Raw genomic sequence first — 22,197 nt, 5'->3', positions numbered from 1 at the left:
AGACGTTTCTTGTAGTTGGCCACCAGGTTTGCACACATCTCAGGAGGGATTTTGTCCCATTCCTCTTTGCAGATCCTCTCCAAGTCATTAAGGTTTTTAGGCTGACGTTTGGCAACTCGAACCTTCAGCTCCCTCCACAGATTTTCTATGGGATTAAGGTCTGGAGACTGGCTAAGCCACTCCAGGACCTTAATGTGCTTATTCTTGAGCCACTCCTTTGTTGCCTTGGCTGTGTGTTTTGGGTCATTGTCATGTTGGAATACCCATCCACGACCTATTTTCAATGCCCTGGCTGAGGGAAGGAGGTTTTCACCCAAAATTTGACGGTACATGGCCCCGTCCATCGTCACTTTGATGCGGTGCAGTTGTCCTGTCCCCTTAGCAGAAAAACACCCCCAAAGCATAATGTTTCCACCTCCATGTTTGACAGTGGGGATGGTGTTCTTGGGGTCATTCCTCCTCCTCCAAACACGGCGAATTGAGTTGATGCCAAAGAGCTTGATTTTGGTCTCATCTGACCACAACACTTTCACCCGGTTCTCCTCTGAATCATTCAGATGTTCATTCACGGGCCTGTACATGTGCTTTCTTGAGCAGGGGGACCTTGCGGGCGATACAGGATTTCAGTCCTTCACGGCGTAGTGTGTTACCAATTGTTTTCTTGGTGACTATGGTCCCAGCTGCCTTGAGATCATTAACAAGATCCTCCTGTGTAGTTCTGGGCTGATTCCTCACCGTTCTCATGATCATTGAAACTCCATGAGGTGAGATCTTGCATTGAGCCCCTGACCGAGGGAGACTGACAGTTATTTTGTGTTTCTTCCATTTGCGAATAATCGCACCAACTGTTGTCAACCTTCTCACCAAGCTGCTTGGTGATGGTCTTGTAGCCCATTCCAGCCTTGTGTAGGTCTACAATCTTGTCCCTGACATCCTTGGACAGCTCTTTGGTCTTGGCCATGGTGGAGAGTTTAGAATCTGATTGATTGATTGCTTTTGTGGACAGTTGTCTTTTATACAGGCAACGAGCTGAGATTAGGAGCACTCCCATTAAGAGAGTGCTCCTAATCTCAGCTCGTTACCTATATAAAAGACACCTGGGAGCCAGAAATCTTGCTGATTGATAGGGGATCAAATACTTATTTCCCTCATTAAAATGCAAATCAATTTATAACTTTTTTGAAATGCGTTTTTCTGGATTTTTTTGGTGTTATTCTGTCTCTCACTGTTAAAATACACCTACCATTAAAATTATAGACTGATCATTTCTTTGTCAGTGGGCAAACGTACAAAATCAGTAGGGGATCAAATACTTTTTTCCCTCACTGTATATATATATATATATATATATATATATATATATATATACGGCATTCAATTTTCTTTTTAGGTAATGGAAGACTGACAGGATTGACACTGAGCCAAGAATGTCCATGTATGTTTTTCCCACAGCATACTTCTAGACTGCTTGTATTATTTGAACTGCATATATAACAATTTTTTGTAATACCAGTATATTAAATTCATGAAAAAATTATATATATTCCATATTTACAATTAAGACTCAAAAAGGTTTCTTTTCATATGTCAGACATTTCAGAAACCTTAGCGTGCCGAGTTCTCTTTAATCCTGACTGTCAGTTCGGACGGCAGATTCACTTTGTCATCAAGGCAAGCGAAGGGGGTTCCTCATCAATGTGTTACTAATTTACCTCCTGTTGAGCTGCTTGTCGACTCTTCTGGATCGTGGCAGGAAAACAGGCCATGTGTTTCAGAGCGGACAGGGTGCTGCTCTCAATAAAAGAAAGGAACTACAAGAGAAGATGGGCAGACCCAGAGCTGCCTAACAGAGCAGATGTGAAACACGGTCTGATAGTTTGTCATCTTAGACTTGTTTTGCTGCTCCCACAAGGGCATAACAGGTATCCAAGAGAAAAGGCTGATACGTGCGCACCAGCGAAAGCACTTTCCAAATTGTTCGGTTCTCTGCTCCAGTGAAACTATCATTTTAAAATGTCCACATCATCACTGGAGATGAGAACAACATTGGAGAACAGGACTCCTTATCTCCATTCGGATCATAATCACATGTAAACATTAACTGCACATCAATGATCATCCCAATGTTAGTCACTCCTGTTTTCTTTTCTTTTTTTCATGAGATCAGTTTCCTGAGGAAAACTGTAAAAATGCGGAGAATGCTTCTGTGCTACTTGTTTCTTTCACAATTAGATTATCTTAATGAGTTTGTGACATGTTTTTAACTCTCTCTACAACCTCTTTTTACCTTGTTGCTCCTCAGCAGAAACCATTTTAGCCACGATTGTGTGGGATTTTTTGTTATTCCTACATCAGTAACCTAAGGAATGGTTCAGCAGAGCAGTCATTTTGATGGCTGCCCCTCACAGGTCTCCGAGGGAGTCTTTTCGGCTCTGATGCTCTCCTGCTATTCCAAGGCAAGAAGTACCACAGCAAACTGAATAAGATTACTTACTGGGTTTGTGATGGAGACTGAGTACTCAGAGATGTTATTGTAACCACCCACTGCTGCAAATGGTAATAAGCCCGCCGCTTACAGATTGATGTGGCGGAAAGCAGGTTTCAAACGGGAAATGAAGGTTGAACAAAGAGAAGTATACCTCAGTCTGGGCTACGTCTGCCTTTTCTGGTACATGTTAAAGTCCATAAGAAGGTATTTAGTCTGAACGATTTTAATGAACAGTAAAAATGTAAATAGAATTTTTCAAATGGCATTTAATAAGGGCAGCTGCATTTTTAGCTGGCTGATTTAAAATCTCTGAAGTATAGCTCATAGCATATATGGTTCATGTACCAATCAACTGTGGATTAAAATGTCTTTCTTATAGTGTACACAGGAGACAGATGCAGACGCATAAGGTCTCACTAGGCCATACATTCTGCTGAGGGAGGAAAACACCACACACGCACACACAAAGACACGGTCACCCATATGTGAACAGAGAGGCACCGACGTGGTATTTACATATTGATACACACACCCACCCACCTATGTTTATTCATACACACCTGCTCCAGCTACTGTACCTGCTGAAAAGGGCACAGTGTGGGGGCTCCCTTCAACCTCTGTGGCCTCTCGATATTTTCTCCCTGTGCAAAGTAACTTCTCAGATGGCTTTTCGAGACCTTACAGGAGATTTATGTTCTGAGCAGGTTTTTGTTTTGCGCACCAACCAATCCACTTGATGTTGACGATGAGGATGGCTCATTGTTCTAGCACTGCTGCTGCCACACTTTCAAAATGAATTTCATATGGACTCTGTGGTACTTTCAAAAGATAGTTCAATAGACTGACATAAGACTCTGCGAACTCTTCCTCACACAGTCATGCAGTTGGCTTCACATGATGCAGTTTGAAGTCAAATGAACAAAAGTTTGCATCATTCATTTTTTTGTTTAGCTGTTTTTATCATTCACTATGAGCAGAGAGTTTACCGAGGTACAGGACAGTACATCGACTTGCTTCCTTTTGTGCAAGATTTTGTTCTTCTGATTTCCTCTCCGAACTATTGTTATAAATAATTAATGTGGCCTTATTTTATTCTGTTTTGTAGGTTGTTTTTTTTTCATTGCACATTTAAAAGAGAGAAGCTATGTTTTCTGGCTAAAATGTAACAGTGTTTCTTGTTTGTAGTTTTCTTTTTTTCCGGGGTTCGTTTGTCCCCTCTGTGTGTGCTGTAAAGTGCTTTGGTTCTGATGAGTCACATTAGAGAGTTCCCGGCGAGTCTCACATTCTCTTTGTGTCTGTTTCCACACAATTTTCCCAGGAAAGGCATTGAGATGCAACTGTGGCAATATAAGGAGCAAATGGGCTATAACTGAAGGTTATGATACTTGAGTTAAGTGACTAACAGTGGGCAAGATCCATACTGAAGTGAACATCATTAGAGCAGTGTGTATTCTTAGTAAGTTTAAATTTCCTCTGGGAGAAGAAATCGGAGCACTAATGTGAAAACACCACATTTACACAGCATGTAGTGATAAAATATTTTTTTCCTCTTCTGTGAAATTCTTTGCCTAAAATATACTCCATAGAGGAAAGTTGATGAAACATATACATGCCGCACATATGTTGGTCCCTGAATGTATTGCAATGTTTATCCTTTTTATTAAATTGGGGGGATGTAATGCAACTGGCCTTCATAACAGGAACAGCGATAAGCTGACCATGGGTCTGTGATAGGTGAGGGGTTTTGATGAAACGTTATATAGTGGTGCATCACTTAAGATAGAAATGGCGGGCAATGAAACGTGTATTAATTTCAAAGCTACTTAGACTAAATAGGAAGCCCTTGATTTTGTTTTATTTATTTGTGTTATTATCACAAACCCACTATAAAGTATAACTCGTATCACAGACCTGTGGACGTCTTATTGGTTGGTTTTGTGCCTGTCCTTTACGCCAGTATTCTGTCAGGGATTTCATGAGAAGGCAAGCCATTGAGGATACCTAGGATTAGTTTCTCAATATGCATATGTTGGTTCTTTTTGAGCTTCATCTTGAAGATGACATTTGATCCAGGGGCCTTTTTGTATGTATGATGGGTATTTCATGCTCCCACCCATGTCACAATTAAATTCTAGTCCAAATAGGTGATACTGACAGTGTCATACAGGGCGTTTTTACATTCACTTGAGCTGGAACAAGAAACATGGTGTTATGGTACAGAGTAGTGTAAGTACAGTAGTGCGTCTCTGTGGACTTACACACTGAGCTTGAAAGCTGTATAAAATCTGCTGTTTGACAAGAAAAGTCTAAAGAACAGAGACGCAGGAGGGGAAACGAAGAATGAGAATGACACGTGAACACAAGGAGATTGTGTCGACAGGTCATGTCCTTAACAAACAGTGTGTGGGGAGCAGTTAGAGTAGACCTCTCTAGCATTCAAGGTTAAAATACCTTTCTGGTATTGGGGGTGGAAAAGCATGCGATATTCATCATCTCCCCTCCCCTCCCTTTTTTTTTTTTTTTTTTTTTTGTCTGTTTTTTGAATGGGAAATGAAGGCTTAACATCTTAGGTAACCAACAAACTAAGGGAGTACTGAAGGTTAGGCACACTGCTGCAATGATGCCTGTTACCAGTAATGGTTGGACACCACATAAGTCTGTCCACTGTGTTCAGATGACTAAGGGCTTGGAATACTTTCAAAGTTCCTATGGTCTGCATCTTTTAAGGTCACAGACTGCCTTTCACAAAATATTAAAATAATGAAATAAAAAATGAGGAGCTTCGGAAATGTTACTTATGCTTGTTTTAAATTTGCACTTGTTCTGCGTTCTCTTCTGGAAGTCTGTGCTCAACGTGATTGCCCTCTTGAGTTGCATTCCTGTACAGAAACCATTGAAGTACTCCTTGATTTACATTTCAAGGGCACTCTAGTAATTCTCGGTTAAGTAAGAAGTGTGCACTTATGTAATGCTATGTAATACAAGTGACCACTGTAATCCACAAATTCAGTAATACACATGTTGATATAACTACCAACCTTTTTCAAGGCCAGTGGTTATCAGAAAAGTAGCACCTACAGACAAAGCTTCATAAGAAATTATAATATCAAATCTAGCAAGTAAATGTACATATAACTTAAATTATAAAATTTCTTTATAACACAAAATCAAGATAATGTTTGTGTCAAGCTATGTGTCATATGCCTTTGGGCTGATTTTTCTTTTTAAAACAAATTCCATTAATATTTTACCAACGCAGCCCCCCTGGTTTCTCCATTAAACTATTTACGGGTAAGGTGAATCAATACTACGATGACAAGCTATAACATTCACAGTGTTTCTGGCTTTTAGTCATGACAAATTATGGGGCTTTGCTTTCACAAGGTCCCTCTTAGGAGTAATTCAGTGTTCACACCGTATCCTCTCTGCAGGAGGACGTGGGCTTGGGAGTCTGCACCCTACAAGCCTGGATGTGAACTGGGGCCTCCAGAGGCAACGCTGTGCTGCAATAAATCACTACGCCATTTAGTCTCTCAATTGTTCATTGTCATGAGGATTATATATTTAAGTAAAAGAAAAAAACATTAACCTCTTGTGGAAAATCATAGGAACTCCCACCCCTTCTGTTCTTTTTTCTTTTCCTCTACACAGGGGTTGAATATTAGCAAATGTGTGGAAAATGGCAGAACATGTGGCTCAAATTTGGAGAATCGTTTAACTGGCTTTAATTTGTAGTGCGAGCGGTGTAGCCTTGCACTCCCCCGCAACTCCCTCTCCTGAAGAGCAACACACCTGAGCACCCCTGCTTTAATAGCTGCCTGGGACAGGAAGGCCAGATTTCGGTTCCTCCTGGGGGCGTGTAGACCATGGGATTTAATGAAACATGACTTTTCCAGACCTTCAGACACATCAGATGTGCTTTTGCCCTAATTGGATAATTAGAGATGTGCCTGCCCTGTGCTTGGCAGCTTGTTGAGACTTTGCTGTTGGTAGTTTTGATGGGAGGCCCATTCCTCATGTCTCTGTGAGGCTGTAAAGGTGACCACAGAGCCTAGCCATGTGCCCCACCAGAGCTAAACCCCTGCCAGGAATGCCTCTAGGTCCACCCACCCCACCCTACACAGTGTGCCATATACAGACAGAACATGCTGGAGCTGGTATTGCTTCCAGCTGAAGGGCAGTGAAATATCTAACAAATAGGAAGAAGCAGGAGAGAATGGGCCGTATCAAAGGAAACTCCGAATCCCAGCTGAAATTCTGCTGTGGTCTTCAGCTCCCTGATGACAGATATGGAATTGCTTATAAGACAGCTCTGTTGAGAGATTAATTGAAAGCATGGTTACGTTTTCTGGAAGGTGGATATTTATTTGGGGGTAGTGGGGCCCACATCATGTAATGCTAGTCCCTTTTGTTATTTTAACGTTGTCGTAAGGAAAACTTTTTTTTGTCTTCTCAGTTCCTGATGTTAGAGCATAAGCGGCCAACTGCAGTTATTGTCAGGACTTCTGGATATTTGCCCAGAGCAGACCCATCAGAGCTTCATTTTCCAGCACCAACAACTGTTTGGTTATCTCATTTTCTCTGCAGTGAAAGTACACCGCAAAACCAAAAAAATTATACGTAACGGAAATAAACATGCAAGGTCAATTTAATTTTCTCTGTGTGCATGAATTTTAATATTTTTTGTAACATGGTTTAGTACAATATGCAGCACAAAATTAGATTGAAAATTTGAAGGACATCACACAGATGCACAAACAAATCAAATGTTTTAAGATTTGCTCTGATTTTGTTTAGTTTTAAAATGTGAAATGTGTTTAAATAAAAAAAATAAGATTTTAAGATACAGGGTTGAGAAAGTACTGTTTTGAACAGCAGTTTTAACTTGTGTTTGTCGTGTCATGCTCTGCGATTTAGTGTTCTGATATGAGCCATTAACTTTAAATGGTGATTGTCATTTCCTATTGGATGAGTGTGCCAGTCAGACACTGTTCTCTTAACTGCCATTGGAGGAGACAGGCCAGGAAACTACCACCAGTGAACTGGGTCAGTGACTCATTCCCATTCCCAGTGACTGTGTTATATGTTCATGGTGCCATTTTTTCCTTTTTGTACATCTTTTTTAAAAGAGAGCAATGAGATAGCCAAAGGGGCATCTTTTAATAATAAATAAATAAAGTCATCCTGGCACCCAGAGTGACCTTCTCTCTGGATGTCACATTTGTAATTCCAGGAGCTGGTTAAGTTTGCATTCAGTTGTTCCTTTCAAGTTATACATATTTTCAATTTCAATTTCCATTTCCATTTTCATTATCACACTTGTTTTTTGTGAGCCTTTTATATTTAAATGACCTATTTACCATTCGTTTTTCCCCCATTATGTACAGAATTTATTCGTCTCGCATCCTTTTGCTGTTTGACAACCATTACATATTTGGGAAAACTAGCACAACCCATGGAAGCGATTCTGCTCAGTAGTTAAGTGGCACTCAGCACTGATATGAGGCCACGTTGCATTGAAAGAGGATAAAAAGAGAGAATGGTAGATATATACTCCATACTTTTAAGTGTTTGTCCTAGTCTTCTGCAGCATTGTCTGGCATGTGCTAAATGCCTACAGAAAATACTCCGTAGTGCTGCTCAGATCATTTCAATTGTATTTGACAGATTCATGAAGGATACAGTGAGGGGAAAAAAGTATTTGATCCCCTGCTGATTTTGTACGTTTGCCCACTGACAAAGAAATGATCAGTCTATAATTTTAATGGTAGGTGTATTTTAACAGTGAGAGACAGAATAAAAACAAAAAAATCCAGAAAAACGCATTTCCAAAAAGTTATACATTGATTTGCATGTTAATGAGGGAAATAAGTATTTGACCCCTTTGACTTAGTACTTGGTGGCAAAACCCTTGTTGGCAATCACAGAGGTCAGACATTTCTTGTAGTTGGCCACCAGGTTTGCACACATCTCAGGAGGGATTTTGTCCCACTCCTCTTTGCAGATCCTCTCCAAGTCATTAAGGTTTCGAGGCTGACGTTTAGCAACTCGAGCCTTCAGCTCCCTCCACAGATTTTCTATGGGATTAAGGTCTGGAGACTGGCTAGGCCACTCCAGGACCTTAATGTGCTTCTTCTTGAGCCACTCCTTTGTTGCCTTGGCTGTGTGTTTTGGGTCATTGTCATGCTGGAATACCCATCCACGACCCATTTTCAATGCCCTGGCTGAGGGAAGGAGGTTCTCACCCAAGATTTGACGGTACATGGCCCCGTCCATCGTCCCTTTGATGCGGTGCAGTTGTCCTGTCCCCTTAGCACAAAAACACCCCCAAAGCATAATGTTTCCACCTCCATGTTTGACAGTGGGGATGGTGTTCTTGGGGTCATTCCTCCTCCTCCAAACACGGCGAGGTGAGTTGATGCCAAAGAGCTCGATTTTGGTCTCATCTGACCACAACACTTTCACCCAGTTCTCCTCTGAATCATTCAGATGTTCATTGGCAAACTTCAGACGGGCCTGTACATGTGCTTTCTTGAGCAGGGGGAACCTTGCGGGCGCTGCAGGATTTCAGTCCTTCACAGCGTAGTGTGTTACCAATTGTTTTCTTGGTGACATTGGTCCCAGCTGCCTTGAGATCATTAACAAGATCCTCCCGTGTAGTTCTGGGCTGATTCCTCACCGTTCTCATGATCATTGAAACTCCACAAGGTGAGATCTTGCATGGAGCCCCAGACCGAGGGAGACTGACAGTTATTTTGTGTTTCTTCCATTTGCGAATAATCGCACCAACTGTTGTCACCTTCTCACCAAGCTGCTTGGCGATGGTCTTGTAGCCCATTCCAACCTTGTGTAGGTCTACAATCTTGTCCCTGACATCCTTGGACAGCTCTTTGGTCTTGGCCATGGTGGAGAGTTTGGAATCTGATTGATACCTGGTAGCCAGAAATCTTGCTGATTGATAGGGGATCAAATACTTATTTCCCTCATTAACATGCAAATCAATTTATAACTTTTTTGAAATGCGTTTTTCTGGATTTGTTTGTTGTTATTCTGTCTCTAACTGTTAAAATACACCTACCATTAAAATTATAGACTGATCATTTCTTTGTCAGTGGGCAAACGTACAAAATCAGCAGGGTATCAAATACTTTTTTCCCTCACTGTATGTGCAAACATTTGAAAATACTATTTTAAGGAAGTTAATGCAATTGTAGACACATGCCAATTCCCATTATCTGAAACATATATTCCATAAACCCAACACACTGAACAGTATAGAGGGAAACTAATTTCAGATGCTCATTTATATACACGATCATGTTCAGAAACATAAATTGATAGGTTTTCTATTAAATGATACAGTAGTTTTTAAAGGGAATTAAGGCATTTGTTTTCTAAATTAAAGGCATTTCACAAGTTACTTCACAATACTGGAAAAATATCAAGCATATATAGTCCTTACTATTACAATTATATAGTAATCAATCATTCAGACCATCTTTGTATAGTCTCACAGAGCTTTAGAGGATCATTGTTACAACATGCTTTTTTTTTTTTTGTTGTTGTCTGTCTAGGCTTGTAAGACCCTAGATTTAAGAACAGTTTCCACAATGCTTCACACAAACTAAGGCATGGCATACGTACCCATGCAAAAGGAAGCTCATAGAACATAAAAAGTCATAAGAGTAGAGGTAGTGTCATGACTTCATTGGCTGGTACGGACAGAGTTAATGTTGGTCCATTGTTTTGGTGGATTGGGTTTTGTTTATTTAGTTTTGGAACTATTCAAAACTGTATTCAAAGCCGTTTTCAACTCTTATGAGCCATAACCACCTTAAAGAAGTCCTGACAGTACCTCTGCTGTCATGGCTTATTTACCAACATGTAAACACTGCCTCAGAAGTGTCTGGCTGTGACAATTGTTTTACCATGATTCGGATGCAAGTGAAGGAACAGGTTCAACTCCCACGTACCCTCTGAAGGGAACAAAGGCACTCCTCCCAGACAGCGCTTCAAAAACCTTTGCAACAGAGGGGAATCCTAAATGTATACGGCCCTCACGCAGTGCGATGCCTGCCCTCGATGCAACAGAGTTAATTAATCAGCAGAAATTAAAAATTAAACGTCTATTAAAAAAAAAAAATCTCATCTGCTCCCAAAGCCAGCCCTGCTGAATTAATCATCGAAAGAGCATCAATTTAGAGGGAGGATATATCATTCATCCCCATAGATGGAAACAAAAATAGAGAGGGGGGTAATAAATAGGGGGATGCAATTTGAAAATGATTCATAAAATAGCAGATGCATGTGTACTTTAATCCTCTATCTCAGTATAAAAAATAAGCCTAGTCTCTTTGCAAACCTAAGCTTTTCCATTCTTCAAATAAATACATAAATAACTAAATAAATACATACATTAAGGTGGAGGAAAGATATGATATGTCAACATATATCAGAACTCCATGAACATTGTATTAACCTCCCATATCCTTTGCTTTAATACTGGTGTATATAGCAAGCATGCAGCATGAAGAAGAAAACAAATCTTGCATGAATTAGAATGTTCGGTTTCCTTTTTTTTTTTTTCCCCACTTGACTTCCCCCTCTTGCAGGCCTGTGAAGCCTGGATCGTGTTTCTCTGTAAATTGTATTATGTATGAATGTAAGGGGCTCTCTCAATTAGGGGGCTTCTTACCAGGCTAAGCCATCCTCTCTGCCTTGGTCTGTTAGTTGTTTTCCATTATAGCTAACACATGTTCCTTGAATTCCTCATTACATTTCAAATGCCCCCTGCTGCTCTACCACCTTGGAGCTGTATTTCAGAAAGTGTGCAGAGTTCATAAATCTTGCCCTTGAGAGATACCAATGATTAAAAAACGTTCCCTGCACGTTTCTGTTTTTATCCTTATCCCCCCAACCTTCGGAAGAGTGTGGATTCAAGGCTGACCTGTTTTCGATTGTTTCCTAAAAATCTAATTGTATTGTTTTAGAGAAGCGATTCAGGCCCAGCTAGATTTTTTTTTTTCTTATGCATATAAGCAAATCACTTAATTTGCATTTGTAAATATACAGGTGTATACATGACCCTTTTAATGTAAACCAACTTCTAATTTTGCCCCTTGTGTATGTCTCACTGTAACCCAGATCCTATTATCTGTGCCTCATAGTGACTCTTTCACATCATCAAATGAAGTGAAACAATTCACATCAAATAAGAATACATGACCTGCTGTGAATGGTTTGTTCCTCAAACATTTCTTAGCATTCTTATGCATTTTTTCCTATGGTTAGAATATTTCCCTATTCCGTAACGGTCAGCCCTATTAGACAAATCTTTAAGTGTGAGCTTGAAGGAATACATCAGGAAACCAGCTAACCCATGAAGGGTGAGATAGTTCTAAAAACATTAGGAAACACATACTGTGCATGTCGGACCTAAAAGAGGAGGGGACTCGACTAGATGGCTTGGACTGTGGGCTGTTATGGAAAAACAAAATAATGTTGTATGTCATTTGTATGTATAGTCAGGACAGTGAAATAACAGCCAGAATGATAACCTGTAGGAGAAGGGAGTGGGCAGTGGAGCACTTTTGACATCACACTTGTGAAGAGAGCGTATTACAGCAACAACTGTGTTTGATTAGATTATCTGTGTTTGTCTAGCATTCTAATGACTAAGCAGATTGGGCACGATCATTTCCTAAATTGTTTTTTTTTTTTTACCGCTGTCCTCAGAAGGACAGGTAAGTAGAAGCTTAAATTGCTTCAGCGAGTTGGTTAACAAGTTTGAGGAGTTAGATTCTGAGCAAGAGCCACAGGGATCCCGTAACAAACTCCAAACCCTGCAGGATATGAAGCCCAGTCAAGTAAATGAAACCAAGCTGGTATTAGGATATTTGGTCCGTTTACGTATGTAATTATGCATGTTAGTGCTTTGTAATTATTTAAATCATTATCATTATTCTTACGTCATCTTTTATGTTCTTGCATATGATGACACAGCACATGGTAATGTTATAATTTTTATATAGATTTTAGTTAATATGTTATTATATCCTATTTTTACCCAGGGAAAATGGCAATCAACGGTATTGTCTATGGGAGTTTTATTATTTTTCTTAGCAGTGCGTTTGTGCTTTCTTGTCTTGTATTTTTCAACTGATAAAAACTAAAAGGCTAATTTGAACACTGTTACAAGTGAATGTAGACATTCTATACATTTAATCTTCAGCATGTAAGTCTATGTATATATTAAAAAAAAAAAAAAGTAATCAAAAATATATAATAAGCCCTTTGGTACTACTTTATAAAAAATAAAATGAAACCTGTTTTTAGTTACATAATTAAGGGAATTTGGCCATCTGTAACACTAGGACTCAAATGCTCAACTAAGTGCTTTTCTTCCAGAGTTCCGTAAAGGAAAATGACATGGAAAACCCATTCTTCATAAATTGGACTTTTGGATTGCAATTACTTTTCTCTCGCCCTCCGTCTAATGTGTTTTGTATGCCCTGGTTTTATGTGTGCTTGGCAGCTGCAGTGTGTATAATTTAAAAACACAAAACATTAATTAAACACACAGCTATCAGAGAAGTCACAGTGTCAGACCCACACTCTGCATGGAAAGTAAGGAAAGTGAGTTAACCTTTCGGCACCACACCCTCAGTGTAACTGGTTGGCCAGACAGGCTTCAGCTGTGGTGCGCTGAATTCAAGCCTGGTCAAAATTAACATTTATTTTTAAGGGCTATTTCATCAGAACTAGCCAATCAAAACAGTACCTTTCTGAGAAAACTCTTATAGGTAAAAGCACCCCAGCTCCCCAGTTTCTAACCTAAAGAAAACATTTTTTTGTTGTCAAGAGAATACCATTGTGATCTAGGCAGTGTATTGGGAACTTCTTGTCTGCCTGTCTTGATATGATTCTAATAGTCTCACTTCAGCCCCCAAGAGCTCAGTCCAAATCACACCAAACCTTTTGGAACAACATGTCAAGGTGGGGTCTTACTTGGATGGAATGAACAGGGATAAGTGCTCACTCCTGGGGTAATGTGGAGTTTTACAGTCGAAAGAGGATTTAGCTGTTTTCTCCAAATACCATGTACATACATACACGCATACATTTGTAAGACATATAAGATGACAACAGATCCAACAGCACATCAGAGTTATCAAAGCGATTCTTCAAGGATCCCAGTAGGTTTGACCTAACAACAAAGCACAAACCATTCTACGAAAAAGGAAAAGCTGCTTTCTGTCAATTCTGAGACGATTAAAAAAAATAGCACTCTGTGCTATATATACAAAGAGTTCTTTTAAACAGTTAAAACAAAAAAATGCTTGTGCACAACAACTCAAGTATGTCAGACTAATACAAGAGTAGCAGGGCAGCTTTCAAAGCATTTTTTAAAGTACAAAGTCTGCTCCACCTTGTCAATCACCAAATAGCAAGATGCCAAAAGTAAGTTGAGAAAACAATATCCTTTTATTACTTCTCCATATACAAATTCTCTTTTTCAATGTGTACATCTTAAATGTTTGTACTTATTTTCAGAAGACTGGGGGGATATTGTAATACTACTAATAATTATTATTTTATCCCGATAATACGTCTACTTGTTCTAAAGCATCTATGGGTATAAGATTGTCCTTAGAACTGATCAAAAACTGCTACATTTTGTAGCTCTTCTCTTAATATCTTTGAACTATGTTGTAAAATACTATATACACTCACCTAAAGGATTATTAGGAACACCATACTAATACTGTGTTTGACCCCCTTTCGCCTTCAGAACTGCCTTAATTCTACGTGGCATTGATTCAACAAGGTGCTGAAAGCATTCTTTAGAAATGTTGGCCCATATTGATAGGATAGCATCTTGCAGTTGATGGAGATTTGTGGGATGCACATCCAGGGCACGAAGCTCCCGTTCCACCACACCCCAAAGATGCTCTATTGGGTTGAGATCTGGTGACTGTGGGGGCCAGTTTAGTAGTGAAGTCATTGTCATGTTCAAGAAACCAATTTGAAATGATTCGACCTTTGTGACATGGTGCATTATCCTGCTGGAAGTAGCCATCAGAGGATGGGTACATGGTGGTCATAAAGGGATGGACATGGTCAGAAACAATGCTCAGGTAGGCCGTGGCATTTAAACGATGCCCAATTGGCACTAAGGGGCCTAAAGTGTGCCAAGAAAACATCCCCCACACCATTACACCACCACCACCAGCCTGCACAGTGGTAACAAGGCATGATGGATCCATGTTCTCATTCTGTTTACGCCAAATTCTGACTCTACCATCTGAATGTCTCAACAGAAATCGAGACTCATCAGACCAGGCAACATTTTTCCAGTCTTCAACTGTCCAATTTTGGTGAGCTTGTGCAAATTGCCCGGTGGGGTCTTCTGCTGTTGTAGCCCATCCGCCTCAAGGTTGTACGTGTTGTGGCTTCACAAATGCTTTGCTGCATACCTCGGTTGTAACGAGTGGTTATTTCAGTCAAAGTTGCTCTTCTATCAGCTTGAATCAGTCGGCCCATTCTCCTCTGACCTCTAGCATCAACAAGGCATTTTTGCCCACAGGACTGCCACATACTGGATGTTTTTCCCTTTTCACACCATTCTTTGTAAACCCTAGAAATGGTTGTGCGTGAAAATCCCAGTAACTGAGCAGATTGTGAAATACTCAGAGCGGCCCGTCTGGCACCAACAACCATGCCACGCTCAAAATTGCTTAAATCACCTTTCTTTCCCATTCAGACATTCAGTTTGGAGTTCAGGAGATTGTCTTGACCAGGACCACACCCCTAAATGCATTGAAGCAACTGCCATGTGATTGGTTGGTTAGATAATTGCATTAATGAGAAATTGAACAGGTGTTCCTAATAATCCTTTAGGTGAGTGTATAACATACATACACAGTTCCTTGCAAATGTAATCAGACCCTTTCTATGGTGTCCTATTTTTTTGAAGTTACAAAGTGATGATTTTTTTTTACTTCATATTTTATTCAAAACTTTAATGGTAAAACTAAAGATATTAAGGGAGAAGTTACACTAAATGTTGATTACATAAGTATTCAGACCCCTCAATTCAACATTTGGTAGAAACACCTTAGGCAGCAATTACAGCCGCAATTAGTCTTCTTGGGTGAGTCTTTGCACACCGGCTTGGTGCAATTTTTTCCTATTCTTCTTGGCAGATTTGCTCAAGCTCTTTCAAGTTGCTTGGGGATTGCTTATAGAAAGCCGTTTTCAAGTCTTTCCATAGATTCTCAATAGGATTCAAGTCAGGACTTTTACTGGGCCACTCAAGGACATTCACTTTCTCATTCTTAATCCACTCCAGTGTAGCTTTGACCTTGTGCTTTGGATCATTGTCCTACTGAAAGGTGAATGTTCGTCCCAGTTTTAAGTCTTTAGCAATACTGAAACAGGATTTCCTGTTTACAGAGCTGTTCATATTTTGTCACAGCTCAGCTGTCTTGCGTTACTGCTAGTCACATTTTCAATATGGTTCCAATAGGTGTTCTTCCATTTTACTTACCTTTTCAAATTTTATGTAATATTTACAGTATATAGATGTACAGTATTTATAAAGCTCTGATTCCTAAAACATAATTATTTCCTCTAATAAAGTTGAACATGTTCTTTAGATAGCCATCTGAAGAACATATTCAACTTCATTAGAGGAAATAATAGAGGTTTACATGCATCATATAGTGCCTGGATCAAGAAACCAACCACTTCACAGTCAGAACTTAAATATGGACTGGAGACTGAAGACCATACTCTGGTGGAGGAAATAATAAAAAGTCCCCACACTGGTAGAAACTTGCCAGGCTTTCCATTGAGAGATTGCTTCTCTCTGCGTGTGTTCTTCCCATCCCCTTTGCACAGGGCAAGTCAGCGTTCCAGTGGGTGAATTCGATCTCTGGGGGGAGAGGGGGAGATGCACAGGCAAACTTTCTTGATCTGCTGCTGCATATAGACTGAGTGATTTAATGTTGGGAGCTGCCGTGCGTGTAGCATGACACGCCTGTGAGGAACTGCACCCACCGCTGCTTTTCAAATGCCATGCGGTCTGTGTGCCTTCTGATTTCTGTTTCAGTGGTGTACAGGGCAACCATAACTGTAACACAGTTGTAACTGGACCCCTGACCATGAAGGGCGTCGATCTTTGCCTCGCCCACACGTATGACATTCTCCGACTGGCAGCAGTTGGGGGCGGCGGAGATTTAGCGTTGGTGAGACAGCCACCTCTTACCACAGCTCCCTGTGTTCAAGCTGTGATGCAAACAGGATCAGCAGGACCAGACCAGAACAGCCATGGTCTCTCCTGTCTTGACCTGGTTCTCTGATGTGTGAGTAAAGGCAGGCCACAGAATTCAAGTAATTTCTATGGGGAAAAGGGTGTCCTCTGCATAAACACAAATCTATACTTGCAGTGTTTTTCTTTGGATCTTAAAACGTGTTGATAGCTGAAAGAACACAGATAGCTCAATCTTAGGCCCTTTTCTGCAGCAGTCTGTGTTTCAGTTGTATTTTTATGCTGCAGTGTTTCAGCTGCAGTTTAGTTTCCAGGTTGTTACTGTACATGGAGTCATGTGGACCCCTGGTCGCCACAGCAGTAATAAGCTCTGAAGTTGGCAGGAAGAGTGTTTCAAGCTCCTGTTGCCATATCAACCTTTCATTTTCCCACCAAAAAAAAGTCAAATATCAGAGGTGCGAATTACATTCTGTAGGTATGGTCTGAAGTTTTTATTTGGGCTCGGCAAACAAGCCAGCTGGGACACTGGAGAGGTGTTTTTAATGTGTTTGTTTTTAATTTTATTTGAACTGCGTCTAAGTGGGGATTTTAACGAGAGGGGCAGACTCTTACTCTCCACATGAAACGAGTGAACATTAACAGCCTTTATTTCTCATCTGTTGTGGCAGAGGCCCCGCTCTTCAGTGGAAACATCAGGGAAATGTGTTGGACTGCCCAAAAGTCTCCTCCAGCTCCTTGCCTCTCATTGGCCAGGACTAGCGCATCGCCTACACACTCAACCTACACAAACACAGCACTTCTGGTTTGCTGCTATATGTTTGTTTATTTGGCGGACAACTTTTTCCAGGGCGAATTGTGTTTAAAAATACAACTGCATAATTTAACTTACAGGGCACAGTGAAAACAGCTGCATTGAGCAAAAGTTCCATAACTTAAAATGCCATTTTAAGTGTGGCTATATGTATCCAAAAACGGGGTGTAATGGCTTTTATCTAACTGACTTCATAGCAGTGGTTGAAACAGTCCTGGAGGGTCCCACAACTTCAGGTTTTAATTCAATCACTTCAGTTTAGTTTTATTTTCAGTCAGCAGTGGAAAATCATGTTATTTATAATACAATACATTATTTAGGCCTTGTAGGTTTTAGATCCTTACTTTATAAAATCTGTGCATTTAAACTGTATTATCTAAATTATTGAGACACAAGACAACTGTTCACAAATGTAATAAATATGATGTTGGCCCAGTCTTACCCCAAATGACTCAACACCAGAAGGAACCACAATGTAGTAAATGGCAAAAGTAATAGTTTGCCATTCCAAGCCAAACCATAGTTTTTTGTATAGGAATTGTTGGTCTCTTCCTGATTAGCTGTTAGGTCAGGACTCCTGAGAAGGCATTGAAACATTTTGTACGTTCTTCCTTTAGTCCTTGTTTTACATTCCAATAACCAAATTCTGTCAATGATTTCAGCTTGTTAATGTCCAAAATGTCATATTACATACCAGTGCTCATAACATTTTCATGAATAACCAATGGCCCTAGACCAAACCATGAGAAGTATGGCCATTCTGTGATACCACCAGCCCCACACTGAATGGCTAAGAAGATATATTAGTAAAAGTATTCATTAGGCTCTGTCTGTATTTTTGATCACCAGAAACAATATAGGACAAAAAACATGGTTCCCACTGTTCCTCATTAAGTTGTTGCATCTGTTCTTTTAAGCTTAAGAGGTGTTAGGAACACACCGTTTAAGTTATCTGAATAGATAACAACCTCTTCTCCCTAGACCAAGAGGGGAATATCCAAAACTCCAAAAAGACAATCTTCTGTAGTCCCCCAACAGCACCCCTCCTGAAAACAAGAAACCACTGGTTAACGGATGTCAGCTGCCAAGCGGTTGTTATTAAAATCATTATGAGATTAATTTTTATTCATCCCTGTTTCCCCGCATAATTCTAACCCACTGAAGCATGCTGAATGCATACTGTATGCAAACTAGCTGGGGAAAGTCATTCAGATCATTAGCTCCGGTATTTTGGTTTCAGTTCAAAAGGGGGAAAAAAGAAAACAGAAGGAGACCAACCATCACATTTTCTGCTTAGTTTCAGTCAGGGAAAGGCCTTAAAAAGGAAGGATATGGGTTGAACTTGTTGGGTCAAAATGATTAGATTGACAGTGTGCTTGCCAATAAAAAGCGCATGCATTTACCATCACGCTATGACTTTAATAAGAAGGCCCATAGGAGTTTATTGCCAAGGAGGACTGGAGGATGTGGATCAAGTTAACACAGAGCTGCTCTTTTACAGAGGTTGGTTGGTAAAGGTTATGGCTAAAACAATACTTCTGGAAATAAACCTAATTGCCAAATGGATATGCAGGAACTCGTCTGAAGTTCACATTGAAGGGTAAAGGAAACTTAAATATTCAGAGGAATGCCACTTTTGCAAAAATAAAGTTATATCTTTGTCTTAGGCGATGAAAGCCTTTTTGGCCTGGCGTTTGTTTTGATATATTTCTACACAGGTAATCATCGTGAGAAGTTAATAAAACATGTTGGTAATGAAGTGTTTGAAAACTACACTCGTCGCCACTATTAAAGTATAGGTTTCCCTAAGGTTTCTTATGAATGTAAAGGAAGCTCTGTGTAAAACCGCCTTCCTAGTGTTGGATCCGTGTGTAGCTAAAGTCAGCTTGCTGGACAATTCTCCACAGCTCTGAAACTGTGGTCTTACTTGTACGTACAGACCATGTAATTAAAATTTGGTCTTTGGCAGATTTGTTCTTTTTATTGCTAAATTTGTACAACATCAGCTGCCACCTGAGTTCAGATCCTATGAGTTTCCATAATCTGTTTCTGCACACCCAACTGTTTCCACATCCAGAGAGCCCTTGAATGGTATTGTTACCTATCTAAATTTTCCAACAGCCCAATGTGTTACAGTCCAGTTCAAAAGGCATCACATGAACACCCCCACTTTGAAGGAAGAAGAGAGTACTTATGTGAGCTCACAGCTAAAGATGAAGATGGCTGATGGACAGGATTGAGTGGCATCTCTTTGCTGTGCCTTCTGGAACTTTTCTGAAAGGCTATTATCAAACCCTGAGTGTGATTAATGTCCAGGGAAATTTAGCAGTGAGAAGACCGCTCTTGTGACCGCCATGTTTTTGTTACGCTTTTCTTTAATGGTGTTGTAAGCATGCAGAGCCAGTGAACACTTACTGATAACACACTCACAGCTCAGATGCGGGAACTCACTGCTGTGGAATATTTTGAAGCCAGATAAAATAGTAATAAAAATACTATTCATTTTCTTAAATAATGCATTATTCATAAACTGCTTTTTATGCTGAGTATAGCTCAAATTAAAAATAAATATCAATCCCCCAAAAATACGTAAAGGCAATGCTGTAACAATACATCTTTAATCACGATGTAAAAATCTCAGTTGAGCTGATGAATGCTGCTTTCTCTTTGTCTAAAGGGCGTAGATTTCCCATTTTCTTTAGTGTCATCCGGAAGTCACACTTTTGCTGACCCAGATTAGGCTAGGTATTTGAAATGCAAGCCTATTTTTTGACGAGATGCACATCCCTCCAATTGTCCAGCTTTCCTATTTAAACAGAATAAACAGTTGTTCCCATCCTGAATCAAGTTGTTCAGCAGTATCTACAGCATGTTCTTGTAAAGAGAAGAAAGTGATCTCTGTGGGCATGTCAAGATATTCAGTTATCCAGGGAATAATCGAAAAAAAACATCAACATTGTGTTCCACACAGTATCTGGTCAGTCTGTACAGCATGATTTGCGTTCAAATGGTTGGCCTGTATTGGAATCAAGAAAGAGTCACAATGTGCCTAGCAGACTGTGGTTATGCAACAGAGGAACATTAATTCAACAGTACAGAAAGATCGAGCTGACCCTCTCCCTGCTCTCCTATCTTTGCCCCGCAGACGCAGAACCGCATGAAGCTGATGGCTGATAACTACGAGGACGACCACCTGAAGGCTTCTTCACATTCTGAGCAGACCAATCACAAACCCTCTCCCGATCAGGTGAGAGTCTGCTGAACCTTACTACAGTGGTACATCGCTGTGTGCCTTGGTGCCTAGCATGCTGCTGTGCTGTGTGCAGGCCTTGGCACGACCACACAACAGCAGGTTATTGTCCATGATTAAAATGTAAAATGTAGTCTTTCTCAGGCTACCAAAAAAAAAAAAAAAATTGGAACCAAGTGCTTACTGTATGTATGTATTTATTTTGTATTTAACCATTCATTTTCCCTAAAGGCCTAGAATTCATTTTAAAGGGGACCTCTGCACAGCAAAGTATAAAGAACAGGAAATGATATCTTTCACATCCAATAAAGCAAGACACACTCTACAATAATCCAGTTTTTTTTAGATTTAGTCCTTTATTTTTGGTTTACTAGAAGGTTTGCATTGTAACCATGATACGTATGCACTAAAGAGATGGGGTCCATTGTGTTTTTTTAACCCCACACTTCTTCAAAAGCTAATATTAAATATTACATTTGCATTAATTGCAAAGCGTTATGACCAGATATATTTGCAAATAAATGCAGCAAAAAAGGCACATTCAGCTATTTCAAGTTAAGTCATTTTCAATTTCAGCTTTTCCTTTGCCATTATGTGCCGAGCCATAGCAGGAAATCGAAAGTGACTTTGATGTAATGAAAATGGGACAATATTTTGGACTCTGTTCAGCACCGTTTCCCAATCCTAGTCCTTGGGACACTACGTCTTTATGCTTTTGCTAAACCTCTTTATTACTTAGTTGAACTAATGACCTGTTAAAGTACATCTTTTAATTTGTTTGCTCTTAAAGTGTTGGATTCGATCAAATACCAAGGACATTTTATAAGTAACATTAAATCTATAAATATTTAGGTGCTTAAAGGGTATAAATAAATACAATTGACTTTTCCTCATACTATTCAAGATGGTCCTAATGTACTTAGAGGCTGATGATCTGTTTAAATGTCTGTAAAGGTGCATTGCACAGTGACATCTAACAGAGCTCAACTGATTCATCTCTTGGATGCTCCCTAGTGAGACAGAAACTGTTTTGATGACATGGCAACATTTGCAGGAGAAAAGTGCCTGCTTTTTCTCCCAGGAAACTGATTTGGAAATAATAATTTGGAAAAAGAAACATCTTGAAACTGTTCAGTATCACACTAGGAGCCTAAAACACGTGACAACTGCTCTCACACTCCCAATGTTCGATTTCCAGAGCACCATTTCTGACTGTTTTTCTTCCAATGAACATATTTAACCTAAGACGTTGTATAGATTTGATTGAATATTCTCTCCTTGTATCCTTAACAATGCATCCCAGTTCAAAAATAATATTCCAAAGTCCCCAAGCCATCCACAGCACCAGGATTTGAAAAACATTGTTTATATACATT

The 22,197-nt window shown here is 39.9% G+C and overlaps 1 protein-coding gene across 1 annotated transcript in view; it reads left to right on the top strand.

The window, feature by feature from the left end:
- Positions 1 to 22,197, top strand: part of LOC136771956 (ELKS/Rab6-interacting/CAST family member 1) — a 315,148-nt gene that overhangs the window by 240,834 nt on the left and 52,117 nt on the right. The window contains exon 16 of the mRNA XM_066724547.1: positions 20,717 to 20,818. Within this exon, the coding sequence (XP_066580644.1) occupies positions 20,717 to 20,818 (102 nt within the window). The remainder of the gene's footprint in view (positions 1 to 20,716; positions 20,819 to 22,197) is intronic.

Source organism: Amia ocellicauda, chromosome 15 (assembly GCF_036373705.1).
Source record: "Amia ocellicauda isolate fAmiCal2 chromosome 15, fAmiCal2.hap1, whole genome shotgun sequence".
Classification (NCBI taxonomy): domain Eukaryota; kingdom Metazoa; phylum Chordata; class Actinopteri; order Amiiformes; family Amiidae; genus Amia; species Amia ocellicauda.
The sequence above is the reverse complement of the archived record's forward strand: the minus strand, read 5'-3'. Positions and strand labels throughout refer to the sequence as shown.